Below are 14,092 nucleotides of genomic sequence, written 5' to 3'. Positions count from 1 at the left end.
GGGGACAGCGAGCACTGCCCAGTTTATCCCAACTTTAAGAGAAGAACTCCAGACCGTGGAGACACAATTACACATTTGGGCACCGAGATGTTTATGCAGAAGGAAATCTTGATGGGGTGCAGGAAGATTTAATTATCTTCGTTTATCATCCTTTTCCCTTAGAGCTAAAAGCAAGCAGCAGAAAGGAGAGGGAGCAGCATGGTTTCACTTGCTTTTTGTTGTTAACGTTGCTGTCACCCAACGTGTGTGCTGGAGGAGCGTGGGTGCTGCCCGCTCCCAAGCAGGGAAGCCTTGCTGCGGCAGAGAGCTGCAGTACTCAGCTAACAGCACGCAGGACACGGCGTTACGGCTTTGGTGGGGAGGTGTGTGCCCTGCGTGTGCTGGAGCAGTGTTGTGCATCTGTGTTTATTGCTTAAGTGCATTTTTTGTTTTTCTTAATTAAGGCTGTTTTATAATTTATGGTATTTCATTGATCACTTAGCCATTGCTACCCAGAAGGGTAAGAATACAAACAAGTTTTGTGTCTGAAAGTATAAATGCATGATCAGCTCTGGGCTGCGTTAGTAGTCTGCACAGAAACTTTTTCTGACTCGGATGATACTTAGTAGCAAAAGGTTTCAGTTCCTCATTTTAATACTTTAAATATTCTGATTAGCAAGACACAAAGATTTGTAACAGTCGTTTGAAGCATGCATGGACTGTGCAGGTCTGCCAGCCACTCTGCAAAGGTTTTTCCATTATTTTGGACCATTTGAGACCTGGTTCCCTCTTCTTTGCGGAGCAGTGCTGGTAACTTCAAAACCTGCTTTCCCACCTAGGAGCCTGGCCTTGGCTTTTTCACCAGAATGACATACTTTTTGAAGAAAAGTAGTATTTAAGATGTGCAGCCTACTGTTTTCTTGGTAGGTGGGCGAGTGGGAAAGACACAAGGTGGTCTGGACCCAAAGGGAAGGACGTGTGGTGGGTCCCCTTCCAAACTCCTCACCCATGGGGTGTCACTAACCCTCCGCTCTCTGCTTTCCGCAGGCCCTCCGGGGAGGCGGGGGAAGCCCGGCCGGCGTGGAGAACCTGGTAAGCATCGCCTTTCCCCAGTGATGTTGCTGGGCACCCACGGGTGTCATTGGGCTGGAGGGGATCCTCTTGGTAATGATGCTGGACATCTGATTGGCTGCAGAATGGGGGCTTCCCGCATCCCTCCTTGCTGGATATTAAGACTTTCATAAAAAATCAAACCAAACCCCTGGAAAACAAACCTCAAAACAACCACTGGTGTTGCATATTTTATCAGACCTTCTATGTCTGCCTTGTACCATTCAGACCCATTATTATCCCATCCGGCAGTGAAGTGGGATTGTGAATTAGCACAAAAACGTAGAAACCCCGCAGCCATGCTAAATGGGAGGCGACCAGTGGCTTGTTCCCTGCATGGGGATGTGTCCACGCGCTGCCCGCCAGTCCCACATGTGGGATGATTGGTGCATTTCAGGGTTGGGATAACCAAACTTCAGCCACCAGGCTTGGGCACATCCCATGAGCACTCAGCGTGCCCCCAGACCGCAGGCTGTCTTCTCTGGGAATTTTTATTTGAGCTCACAGTTTACTTTAATTCTATGCCTCTGCCATTTTGGTGACTGGTGGGTTTTTTTTCCCTTCTTGTGAAATGGGAAAGCACCGACCCTGTTTCAGCTGGGGAGAAGTGCTGTTTATGTTCTGCTGTTCGGTCTGTAGAGCTGTTGGAGACGGGAGAGACGTGGTTGGCCATTGCTCTTTCTAAGGAAAACAGTCGGTCAGGAATGTACCTAGAAAGCTGCGCACTTTGCAACTGCCTCTGCGTGTCAGAAAGCAGCAGATGAAAGTTCGCACACCTCGGCTCTTAGGTTCTTGAATGCTGAGTGAGTTAATGGGGACCAGCTAGATTTTTACAGAGTGAGGAGGCTGTTTGCTGCTGCCCATTTCTATAGCAAATATACCTCTGGGCATTGAAAAAAAAAAAAAGCAGCATAAATTTCTGATCATCAACATTATTAACAATTTTTTTAACTCTGGAGGAAGGAGATGGGGGGTTTGTGATGTGGACTGATCTCTGTGGAAGGCAGGCAGGCATTTCCCTTCTCTCTGCTATCAGTGGTATTTCACTGTGCATCAGTGTGTTTTCTGAGTTCTTTTTGCTCCTGAAGCATCAGGTGTTACTCCTGAGTAAGGAGTGCATACTGTGCTTGTGGGGGTCCTGATGGATCCCAGCTGGTGTCATTAAACCCCATTTTCCTTGCAGTTGGGCTGCAGGATTAGCCACCTGGTAGATTTGCTGTTTTTGTTTGTTGTTGTTCAAATATCAGTGTGCTCCTTAAAACCCTTAGTGGAGTACAGCATTCAACCAAGGGCAGGTGGTGAGGTGAACCGATGAATTTGGCTTTTATATGCAGACATTTATGTAAATGTTGTTGGAGGTATCTCTCTAGCCCCTAGAAACATTTGGGCACTGAGCACAAGCCCTTGCCCTTTGCTCCTCTACTCCTTGTTTTCATGCAAGAGCTTCTGAAAGCAGCCTTTGCCCTCGTGCTGTAGCACAGCCCCAGGTACCACGAGCATCCTTCTGAGGAAGCATAAAGCTGCCAGGGAATCAGGGCAGGACCAGCAGGAAAGCAAGCATTATATAGTGAAGAAAGAAAGAAAAAAAAATCACTAATAACAGCTTGTGATAATCTTTGAATGAGGGTGCATGGGCGAAGGGAGATCCATAGGGCATGGAATGGCAGTGGATGCTCAAAGGGATTTCTTCCTCCAAAGCAGGACAGCCGCAGCAGACACCCTCGATGGGGCACAGCACTTAAATCCATTTAATGCAGTGGAGTCCCCAGGGGTTGCTCTGCTGTACTGCAGATAGAAAAGCAGAGAGCAGATGTCCCTCTGTATATTGGTTTTGGCCGAGCTGCCAGATGTTTGTTGTCGTAGATAGCTTGAATATATATTTCTGTAGTTGTTTGAGAACCTGACCACACATAAACCAGGTCCTTGTTCCTTCGCTACAGCTGATAAATGTGAATAAAACTCTTTTAGCGTAGCACGATGGTGTCCATCCCCAGGGATCCTGCGTGGTTATAGCTTTGCAGCCTCCAGATTAATGCTGCTGTAGAGCCAGAAGGCTCAGCACTGGTCTTGGCCCTGCCAAGGGGAACATTTCTCCTGGCAATTCTTGAAATGGGCATGTTGAAAAACTTCCTCTGATTTATATTGAAACTTTCAATATCTGTCTCTTAGAAAGAAGCAAAGAAATTTTGAAAAGATTGTTCTGTCCACTTCCAGTTGCTCCCTCTTGTTGATATAAACCAAGGCTGAATTTTACTTTTTTCTTTTGCTGTGATGGATTCATGTGATTTAAGAAAAAAATTAATCCAACAGCTCTGTTCCTCTGAACTAAGAATACATCATCCTTGAAAGCATGCTGAGACAACTGCTCTCTACCATAGAAAGGCACCACACCATAAAAGATTAATTTTAAACCATTTATAGGAAAAAAAAAAACAAACCCAACTATTAGACTGTTTGGAAGTGGAGCAGGCCTGGCTGCATGTGCTTCAAAAAGCAGTTACCAAAATGTGGGAGTGAACCTCCATTGCTGCCTCCTGATGCCCCCCCACCCTGAGGAGCTGCCGAGGGCAGGCGGTGGGTCCTGCTGGGGCCCTGCCTCTGGGCTTGGTTTGGTTTATTTTGTTGTAGAGAAGCATAAACACAACAATTTCCCCCCGTCGGGAAGCCTGTGGGCAGGGGGGTGCTGCGCTAAACCCCAGCCTTTCCTTGTGCTTCACATCTCCGGCGGCAGCTTGAGCTTCCCATGGTGGCACGGTTGTCCCCACTGTCCCCTCTTCTCTGACCTCAGACACGAAGACCAGGTACATGGGGGAGCATTTCTGCTGCTGTCAGCACAGCTGAACAAACCAAGGAGTAACTGAGTCAAGCAGCTCCATCCAACCCATTTTACGTACTCCAGAGTCATCCAGCCCCTGGAAATCACCCTCATGGCTGTGGCAGGGGAAGATCACACATATCCAAAAGCTGGTGCCAGGGATGGGGTTGCTGCAGGGATGGCCACCTGAGTGCTACCTGTGTGGAAGAGGTTACTTTTAAAAACCAATTTATTCTGCTGATGCTACCACGAGGCCACAGAATTCTCACCAGCAGCCTCCTTGGGAAGGCGTCAATCCCAGCATGGCCATGCTTCGTCTCCTCTCAGCGTTTCCCAAGCTCCATCCCATTCTGGCAGGACCAACGCACAGGTCACATCATCCTTACTCCCGCACACGAGCATCAGCAGTTTCTGGTGCAGCTGGAAAGCAAGCACAGTGTTGAAGACCCACATGCACGCGCCCACGGACACGGCGTATGAAAAGAAAACCACATTTTAATACATCCTTACGTGGGATTTGCAGTCTTCTCGGAGCGTGAGGTGGAAGGGAGGATTTCCAGCACTAGCTGTTGTGGTTGGTCCTGACAGCCAGCCTGCACATTTCACATACAGTTCTCTTTCCATGCCAAAGGCAAAATGGTGTTTAATGTCATGTTAGCTTATTGTTTTTAATGTGATACGTCCCAGTGAGGATGCAGTTCAACCGTTGCGGTGAGCGTTTGTGAAATAGCACTGATTTTAGCAGGGACCTGGGAGGCTTTGCTTCTCCTCTTGCTGGCAGCTGGCGCTGCGTGAGCAGGACGGGGTATGGCTGTGCAGCCTGTCTGGGGATTATGTTTATTTAAAAAAAAATTTTGATCCGTATCAGGGTGTTCCTGAAGGATGGATGAATCGGATCAGGATTTGGGAATTTAGCTGGTTTAAGTATTGTTTCCTCTGCACAACTAGATGGTGGGAGATGATGCTCATGTCTCTCATAATGGCGTGCTGCTTTCTTCCCCTGGCTGGAAGATTGCTCTGAAAGCTGATCTGAACCTCAGGAACAACCAGGGAGAAAATACACCTGGTGTGTTAAGTCTAGGAAGTCTCTGAGTGCATCTCCGCTCTCCTTGCGTGAAGCGAGAGCTGGCTCTGGACACAAGCACCCAAAGCTGACGGCTGTGGCATTGGGTAGTGCCTGTTTGCATCACCCACGCACAGCTTCGACGGAGGGGAATAAACGGCCCCTTCAGGCACAAGGCTGTCCTTACAGGTAGGCCTGGAAGAGGGTTTTTGGCTTAAGTGTTATTTCACTGGAAAATGTTGACTTGGCAAAATTGCTGTTTCTGGCAATAAAAGTTTTGTTTACAAATTTTTTCCGTTTCAAAAACACTTTTAAAATGTTTTGAAATTGTTGAAATGGGATAAAAGTCTTCTGCTCTACCCCCCATGACTTTTGGTGTCCAAATTTACATTACACTACAACTGTTCCTTTAATTTGAACTTCAAATGTAGTTTGGATTCAAAGGTTTAGGGTGGATTTTTTTTCTTATAGATATTTTGTTTACAGAAATACCCTGATTTGGAACAGGGAAGAATCTTAATCTCTTCGTAAGGAACAAATGCAAAGCCGTTTCTGTGCAGGGAAATGTTATTTCTGTCCCAACCCTGCACGTACTTAAACCCCATATTTTACACATTAAGACCCTTTCAAACCCCTTGGCCATGTGATTGTGCAGATAAGTGTAAATATACAGTTGGTTTTATTCAGTAAGCACGTGTGGGTAAATGATGCAGAACTTGGTATTTATTTGGGGCTTTGCAGTGCTCCCTGTATTTATCGTGATGAGTTGCATACATACAGCCTTGTACCCGAGGAGTGACTCTGCTTCTGCTGATCTGTCCTATGTTTGATCTCGCTAACGAGCCTCGCTGCTAGGAGAGCATGTTCCCTTGGCGCGCCGGCGCTGAGGCACAGATAGGAGTTATTGGGGTCAACAGGCAGTGACAAATACTCCTTTCAGACTGCTGATCTCCGCAACTTCTTACGACTGTTGGAATTGGTTGGACTACATGATCTTACGGGTCTTTTCCAACCTTAGTGATTCTGTGAATTGTCCTCCCTAGTTGCCCATGACTTGGTTACTTTCCATCTAGCATCCTGGATTAACAACTGTGTGTATGTATGTACATGTGGTGTGTGTATAAATACACATGCTTTTAAGAGATATTTACGTATGTATATAAGCGTGTTTTCTAAATCGTCATTTTTTACATCTTCAGGTGGTCACAGGTGTGTGTGTGTGCTACCTTGGGGATGGGCCCTTTGCCCATTAAGGGCTGCAGCAAAGTCCCCTCTGACTCCTCCTGGGCTGTTGGAAAGGTCTGGCTGGTTTTGTTTCCCCTGCCTAGCAGTGCTCCCTTGTCATGACAGGAACGCGTGGATGATAAATGATTTACAGATTAAACAGAAATGGTAGCTTATTCCTAAAATTCCCAAACTGCAAAAATACTGGCAAACAAATGACTGCCCCATCATTTCCTGCATGTTTGTGTACCGCTGGGGATGATAACACCATGACCTGCTGGGTCTTTGGATATACAGAATAATATTAATGTTAGTCGATCAGGAAACCTGGGTCATCTATTTTTAATGAGTTGCTATTTTCACCTCCTTCTAGTACAACCGCTCATGTTCTTCAGGAATCTCTTGGCATTTCACTACCTCCATGCCCCTGCAGCCTCAGATGCTAGGTGATCCGCAGTAGAGCAGCAACCTATGCTGCAGATCACGGCCAAGCATGACGTTTCCCTTCTTTATAGCAAATCCATCGCAGACAAAAACCTGTGTGTTTCCAGGTTGTCTTTCTCCTCTTCCTTCTGAAATAAACCCTCAAGATAATTTGTTAGAGTTATAAATACACAAAGGCTGTTTCCAACTTTTATTCATTTTAATAATAATTTCCAAGTGGTTTCATTCTTCCTTTTAAGCTCTCAAAATGATTCACACTAGTCAAAATTATTAGCAAATTTCTCTGAAAATAGCATGTCTCTTGTGCAATGTGCCCGCATCAAGGAGATGTCTGGGTGGGGGGCAGCCCCGCGGTACACGATTAACTTCTTTATTGATTGTTGGCTTGCAAAATATTTGACTTTCTTCCATAGGAAACAAGTGCCTTGTGGCTAGCCTTTTTTTTTTGCAGGGCAGAAAGCAATGTTGTTCTTGGAGGAGAAAAAAGGCAGTGCACTAGGCTTAACTTTATGCCTTAATGTAGATCTGTCTAGGCCCATTTGGCCAGCAGTGCAGTTAAAGGTTGCGTAACACTACTGATGCGGATGGGGAGCATCCCATGTTGCTCACACAGACCCCCATCCAACTTCTTGTATTTGAGAGGAAGGCATTTTAAAAGGGCACTTGCCTGCACGTTTTAGGAGAAAACAGTAGCTGAAGAAAGGAAAAAGGCAACGAATTCCAAGGAGATTATAATTGGTACATGATTGAAATCCCATATTAAAATAATTTCCTGACCGATTCTTAGTCGAGGCTTAGTTTTGACTCTTCTACAAAAGGGCTTTTGAGGGTAGCTTGGCATAAGCGAGTTAATAAATCAGGTTTATGATTCTCCGTTAATAAATTGGCACGGAGCCATTGATGTCTGCATTCATCAGAAATTAAAGCAAGGAAAGCAAACTAAGAACCTGTGTGAGCTTTAGCGCTGACAAAAATAGGCTTTTGGGCATGGGGGGGAGATTCAGAGGTTGTCACCTCCCCTCCACGCCAGCTGAGCGCTTGACCATGGTTGTGTGCAGGGCTGACCACGTTAAGCAGGTTAACAGGCTGATTCTTGGCAGCAGGGGCTGCCTGTTGTACTTGCTTTCAGTCTTCATTCTTAGGCTTTTCTTGGGTTTTGTTACTCAACTTCTCAATTTTTTAATTTTTAAAAACATTTTAAAACCTTGAAAAGGCATTAGCTCGAAATATGCTTTTTGGTTTATATTCTTGAATATTTGGTTCATCTCAAAAATGAATCAAGATGATCTTTTTTCCTCCATTTTAATTTTTCTCACTTTTTTCTTTTCTTTTAATTGTGATTAGTTTCTGGTTTTGATCAGGCAGGAAATGGAGCATGAAGAAGCCCCGAACAGAGAGCTATAGGCTGCCCCAAGAACAGGAGCGAAGTGTGGATTGCATTAGGGTAGGGGCTCAGTGTTGCCTCAGCATAGCACCAGCCTGGGCCAGCGGTGGGAAAGCTGCAGAAATCGGTGCGGCAGGCGGCGAAGCCCCCTGCACGGCCGGGAAATCCTGCGAGGTGTCTGTCTTGTACCACCATTCATTACAGCTGCTGGCTGTGGCACGGGCACCCAAAGCCGGCTGTAGATGACGGGCTTTTCCTGTGGATCTAAGGCACCGTGTGTCAGCCCACCGCCTGCCTCTGAGCACAGCAAGGGGCTGCGTGGAGGTGACGCGGGACCGCAGGGTTGTGTGATGTGTGGTGGGGTCAAGGAACGATGGGAACCAAATGACAGTGATGTTTGGGATCTGTGCCAGCTATCACGGGCACCCAAAGCCGGCTGTAGATGACGGGCTTTTCCTGTGGATCTAAGGCACCGTGTGTCAGCCCACCGCCTGCCTCTGAGCACAGCAAGGGGCTGCGTGGAGGTGACGCGGGACCGCAGGGTTGTGTGATGTGTGGTGGGGTCAAGGAACGATGGGAACCAAATGACAGTGATGTTTGGGATCTGTGCCAGCTATGGCAGCGTCCACAGCAAGGGGCTGCGTGGAGGTGATGCAGGACCGCGGGGTTGCGCGACGTGTTGTGGGGTCAGGGAAGGATGGGAACCAAATGACAGTGACGTTTGGGATCTGTGCCAGCTACGGCAGCGTCCTTGTCAGGTGTCCCTGGCACCGCACTGCTGCTCTGGCTTTTGCAAGCATATGATCTTTACTGTCCCTTCCAACCCAAACGATTCCATGATTCTGTAAGCTCCTCTTGCTATGACCTGAAGAGAAACAAGCTCCGTGGTGAACACGCACTTTTTGCTCATAAAATTCCAGCTGTGTCTGCCTGCTTCGCCGTTGCGTGGGATGCCCCAGGGCCTGAACATGGGCAATGCCTTGTGATGTGTCCGGGCTCGCGCAGGGGGAGAGGGAACGGAGTCCCACTGGGGAAAAGGTGGGACGAGGGTGGTTTAACCCTGCCGCGAGCGCTGCCGTGCCAGCAAGATGGTCCCATAACGGGAGGATGCGGATGTGTTAAGTCTATCTGGAAAGTCATCGCTTTGGAATTGAACTGAAAAGTACTGAATTGTTCTCATTTTGGTTCCTGCTGTGTGCTGTTTTATCAGATTATACTTTGTCTTTGCAATTAAGTGACTTTTTTTCTTTGTTTCTCTTTTGTTTTCCAGGACCTGCAGTAAGTATCCTGGATTTTACTGTTGGATCAACAAAGTTAAGGCTTCCCCTTCCCCCCCCTCCCTCCCCTGCCTTTCGGTGTCATTGCAAAAGCACAGCATTTTTTGGTAGAGGTGTGTCTGGAAGTAAAATTGGTACCAGATGCTGCTCTATTTTATTTTTTCATGATTGTAGACAAATAGAGACGGGAGGAAAAAAAAAAGCTTTAAAATGTTTAACTTGCTGCCCTGAGGGACTTGCAGTAATTTTAAACCCAGAAAATATTCAGTAAAAAGAGTTTTCCCTTTAAAAGAGCTCTCCAGTCCGCTTCTATTTAGCAGAACATGAGCTGTACTAATATTTTAACTTTAAGTGGGTTTACTGGGTCTAAAGCTCTGTCTTGCTTTTCTTATCTGTTGTGTTTCCATCGTTCAATACGGGTTTGGTAGCCTGGCTAGGGGGAAAAGCCGTAGCTTGCTTGCTTCTCTCTTTGAAGTGTTGGGGAGAATAACGAGCATTCCTACCAATGCAACCAGAAAATTTATGGGGAATTTGTTGTTTGAAGGGATAATAGTTGAAAATGTGTCAACTCCTCCTTCCAAATGCTCAGACGTGCCTTTGGCTGTGCCACCACCACGTCCAAATCTGATGTTCTCCCGTTGGTTTTGGAGTGAGGAAACAGCGATTCACTTGTGCCCTCCAAGTTGCTGAGGGATTGCTAAAAAAGAAATGGAGCGTTAGGTGCTGCTGGTTTTCTACCTTCCTTCCCAAAGGAGGAGGAGCACAGGCACATGTTTCCTCCTCCATCATTTCACTGAGAAGTTTCTTAGTATCGTTCTCTTCATACAGAGCATCACGGGGTTGAAAAGGGATCGTTTCAGTAAAAATGTTTGCTTAACTATTCCTGGGCTGTTTAATTTCCAGTTCTGTAAATCTGTTTGAAAGCCCAGAGGTGGGAAGGAACCGCACGTGAAGCGTGGGAGCTGTTACAGTGCCATGGCTTCGGTTCTGGCATCGGCAGCACTGCCTGTGGGTTTAGTTAATGGCTTTCAGCCCTTTGAATTCTTGCTTTTATTTCAAGTTCGTTTTTTAAATATAAAGACTTAAGAGGACTTGGAGCTAAATTATTATTTGGCCAAGTTTCGAAGGAGCAAATCAGGAAAATTTAAGACTTAACAGCTTTGACTTAATCATCCTTATGGGAGACCTGAATGAATTAGCCCTAAAAGCTGTGCCCAGCATTAGCAATAAATCTAAGGTTCTGGCTCAAGAAATGCAAACAAATGATTTTTTTCTTGTTAGTTTGTGTTCAGAAATGTAGTCTGTCAATAAATTAATTTTCCTGTAAATATTCTGTAATTAAAAACTGCAACGCAGCCTCTCCAACCCACACAATAAAAGGGACTCCAGGGGTTTTTGAAATAGTAGCAACTTGGGCATTGATGCTCCAAGGGGAGCACCGTTGGGAGGTGAATCCCCATCTGCCCGGCCCCGAGCTCGATGCCGCTGCCCAGCAGCACGGCCCTTCGCCTGCGTCACGGGCACCTCCTGGGGCAGGATGCTGAGGTCGTGGAGGGCACCTGCTGAGGCTGAGCACAGGCGTGTGGCTGGGGAGCCCTTTTGGGTGCTAGAGCTGGTCCCTGTAGGGCTTCTGCATGGTGGCTATTCTTTTTCTCTCTGTAATTTGGCTAATTATTAATTTTATTTTTTTTTTAAATGTTGCTCAATGGCAGGTTACAAATGAAGAGGATGCTGCCTATTTAAAACTCCATCTATACATCTTTGAAGGGACGTTTTCCTCTTCATTAAAGTACTTTGACTTATTTTAAATGGATCTACTTAACCCTTTCAGCTCTGCTCCTGCTCAGAGGCTGTTATCGGCCCACACGCAGCCGGCTGGGTTACGCTTCCTCACGTGTGCTGTCTGTTCACTTTTATTGTATGTGATTTGACAGAGGCAACATATGGTGCACTATTAATTTTTCTTTGTCTCTAGTTGGTTTCATTTCCTGGTTCCCACGGCTCTATTGAATTGCAAACGGAGAACGGGAGTTTTAACACAAACAAGACCCTTTTCCCTTTTTTTTTTTTTTTTTTTTCTTTCCCCTTGCCCTTTTTTAAAAAAAAGAACAGGGTTGGTTCATTTAAAAAAAAAAAAAAATCCTGCATTTTTAGCATAAGCAGCATTTGCCAGAGACTTTTTTTAAACATAATATATAATAAAAGTCCTCGAACCCACAGAACCACAATATTATTTTATTTCCACAGTACTGCATTTAACTCTATTAGTTTCTTCTGTTTCTTGATTTTGGCCATAAGGATTCGATTACATCTTACATGTACAGCATCGCACTCTCCTAAAACTCTATCCTCCAGTCTGTTGTTTCCTAGTAGCAGTTGTTCTGGTATTTTATTTTTTGGCTGTCATAAGCTAGTTGTGTATTTGAAATTGTCAGAATTTGTGGTACAGGATTTGTGGCAGTTGGATGATTGATCGTCCTGTCTGTGAGTAAGGGGTATTCTGCTCAGATGTGCTATAAAACCTCTGTTTCGGAGGGTATTAAATCACATGCTGGGTAGGAAATTTCTATAATTGAAGGATAGACTTACCACAGACTGTAATTAAACATTTACAGTCCCAGATATTAACAAACGCTTTATGTATTGGCACGCTGGCTGGGGAACGCACCAGCGAGCGAGGGCTGGGAGTTACAAGTGTTTCCTATTTATCCGTGTGTGCTCCAGTGCCATACGTCTCCATAAAAATCTCACTGTACGTTTTATCCCAAGACTGTAATTTGTTAAATAGGTGGTTGTTGAAGTCAATGTTGTTTCGGGATGAATCAATAGGGCTGCAGGGGCACTTTGCAAGGTGGGAGAACCACCGTACGTGGTATGGAGGGGGCTGCCAGAGCTGTTTCATGCTGTAAGAAATGCCGGAATCTGACTGTATATCTGCAGCATGCTGACATAACCTATGTTTATGGTAGCAGATGACACTGCTGTACCAGACACAGGCTTTACTGCCTACTTGTGTACCAGCTGATACTTAACAGCTCCTTCCCAGGAATCTGCCTTACGTCTGGCTTGCAGCAGGCTCCTCTGCTGTAGCTCACGGCACGTCTAACGGCAGCTCGAGCTGTAAACGCCTTCGGGAACCCCCCTGAGGAGAGCAGAAAAGGTGAAATATCCTGAATAGGTTGTGTTTTATTCTGCTGATCTTGCAGGTGTTACTGTCTAAGTAAGGTTCTTCCCCGTAGCATCATCTTGTCTTTCTGCTTCATTGCAAAACTTCGAGGTGAGCTGGGAGAGCTGCATCCTGCGAGGACATTAATGGATCTAAGAGGGGGAAACCTTCATTGAATCAAGAGCTGGAATAGGAGTTTGAAGCTCAGTGATTGCTCCTGGGCAGATGGGCTGTCCCAGCCACAGGCTCCCCAGTCTCTCCCTGGTGCCTGGGTGTTCCCCAACCTCTCGGTAGCTGTGTCCCAGGCCAGGCTTACAGCCAGGTTCTAGGGTGCATCATGCACATCCGTGGCTTCAGGGACTGGGCACAGGCAGTGGGAATGGCTGTGAGTTGGCAGAAGCCTCGGGAAGTAGCCAAAGGGAAGCACAAGATAAATCTGGGAAAAAATATGCCATAGGTGTGACCTTTCTGATAGGAAAATTGCCCTGAGTTGTTTCTCTGGAGAGAGAGATGAGTCCCGGGGCTGGCTGGGGAGCCGATAGCCCACCCTGCTATGTGTTGTCTTGCTGCTACGGGAGCATTGACTGATTGTTGTCTTGCTTGTTCCCCCACCACAGGGGCAGTCGGGACGCGATGGTTACCCGGTAACTCTGCTATTCCTTTTTATTTTTATTCTCTTCTAATCTGCACTCCGTGGTCCTCTCCATCTTTTCCATGACACTTGAACATCTTTGCCTGTCTTGGTCTCTTGTTTATTTTTCTTCTTCCCTCCCTCCTCCTCAGTGATAGCCATTGAGGGATTTAGCCCTAAAACTAGGAGCCTGTGCAATATTCTCCATTACTGTTCACAGGGGGGTGAAATACTTGAGTCCTTTTGTGGTGGTATTCACACTCTTGCCGAAGCTCTCGCTGCACTGCTGAGTTAGTGAAGGCTTTGGGGTTTGTCCCACTCACAGCTGTAGGTGGCCAGATTTGGGGACGTTGGTGAAAGGTGTTGAGGTAGATCCTCACTTGCCCATCTTCAACGATTTTTCCTTGGGAGCAGAGGTGTCCTGCTGAGCCTGTCGGCAAGGAGAGATATTGCAGAGGCTGGGAGGAAGATGAAGGGTAACGGAGGAGTCGCTGCCCTTTCCATGCCCATGGGCACCACTGGAATGTGTCTCTGTAGGTGGAGGTGTCTTCTGGGAGAGAAATAAAGCTGGTACCTTGGGGCTCTTAAATGCTCTGAGCCTCTTTCTGCAGGAGGAGGGAGACCTTTTTCTGGGCAGATCCCAAACTGCAGCTTTCCGGCTGGCTCCCCTCATCCCCATTAGTGCACTTGGATGGCTGCAGAGCTCTAGCTCCAATGGCTTCTCAGGGAGCAACTCCCACGCGTATGCTCAGTGTAACGGGTTGGTAAAAATCACTGTTAGACCCTCTCTTTTCACAGCACGCTTCTAACTCTGCTCCTGCTTTTTGAATGGGTGCAGCAAGTCCATCTGATGATCTGGAAGGGGATTCCTGGCTATTTGCCCGGCTCTTCCATTTATAAGGTTAAAGAAAAGCAGTTAGCCTTGTCCTTCCTGTTGTTTGTGCCCTTTCCTCCTCCCCCTCCCCCCCCCCCCCCCTCTTTTTTTTTTTCAGCTGCTAC

The 14,092-nt window shown here is 46.6% G+C and overlaps 1 protein-coding gene across 1 annotated transcript in view; it reads left to right on the top strand.

Annotated features, from left to right (window-relative positions):
• Window positions 1-1,026: 1,026 nt before the first annotated feature.
• The window catches only part of LOC104506074 (collagen alpha-1(XXIII) chain-like), a gene marked incomplete at its 5' end in the record, with an annotated part of 46,290 nt that continues 33,224 nt past the window's right edge, over window positions 1,027-14,092 (top strand). The window contains 1 exon segment of the mRNA XM_010146888.1: window positions 1,027-1,071. Within this exon segment, the coding sequence (XP_010145190.1) occupies window positions 1,027-1,071 (45 nt within the window).

The sequence above is a fragment of the Eurypyga helias genome, unplaced genomic scaffold, assembly GCF_000690775.1.
Source record: "Eurypyga helias isolate BGI_N326 unplaced genomic scaffold, ASM69077v1 scaffold1570, whole genome shotgun sequence".
NCBI lineage: Eukaryota > Metazoa > Chordata > Aves > Eurypygiformes > Eurypygidae > Eurypyga > Eurypyga helias.
The sequence above is the reverse complement of the archived record's forward strand: the minus strand, read 5'-3'. Positions and strand labels throughout refer to the sequence as shown.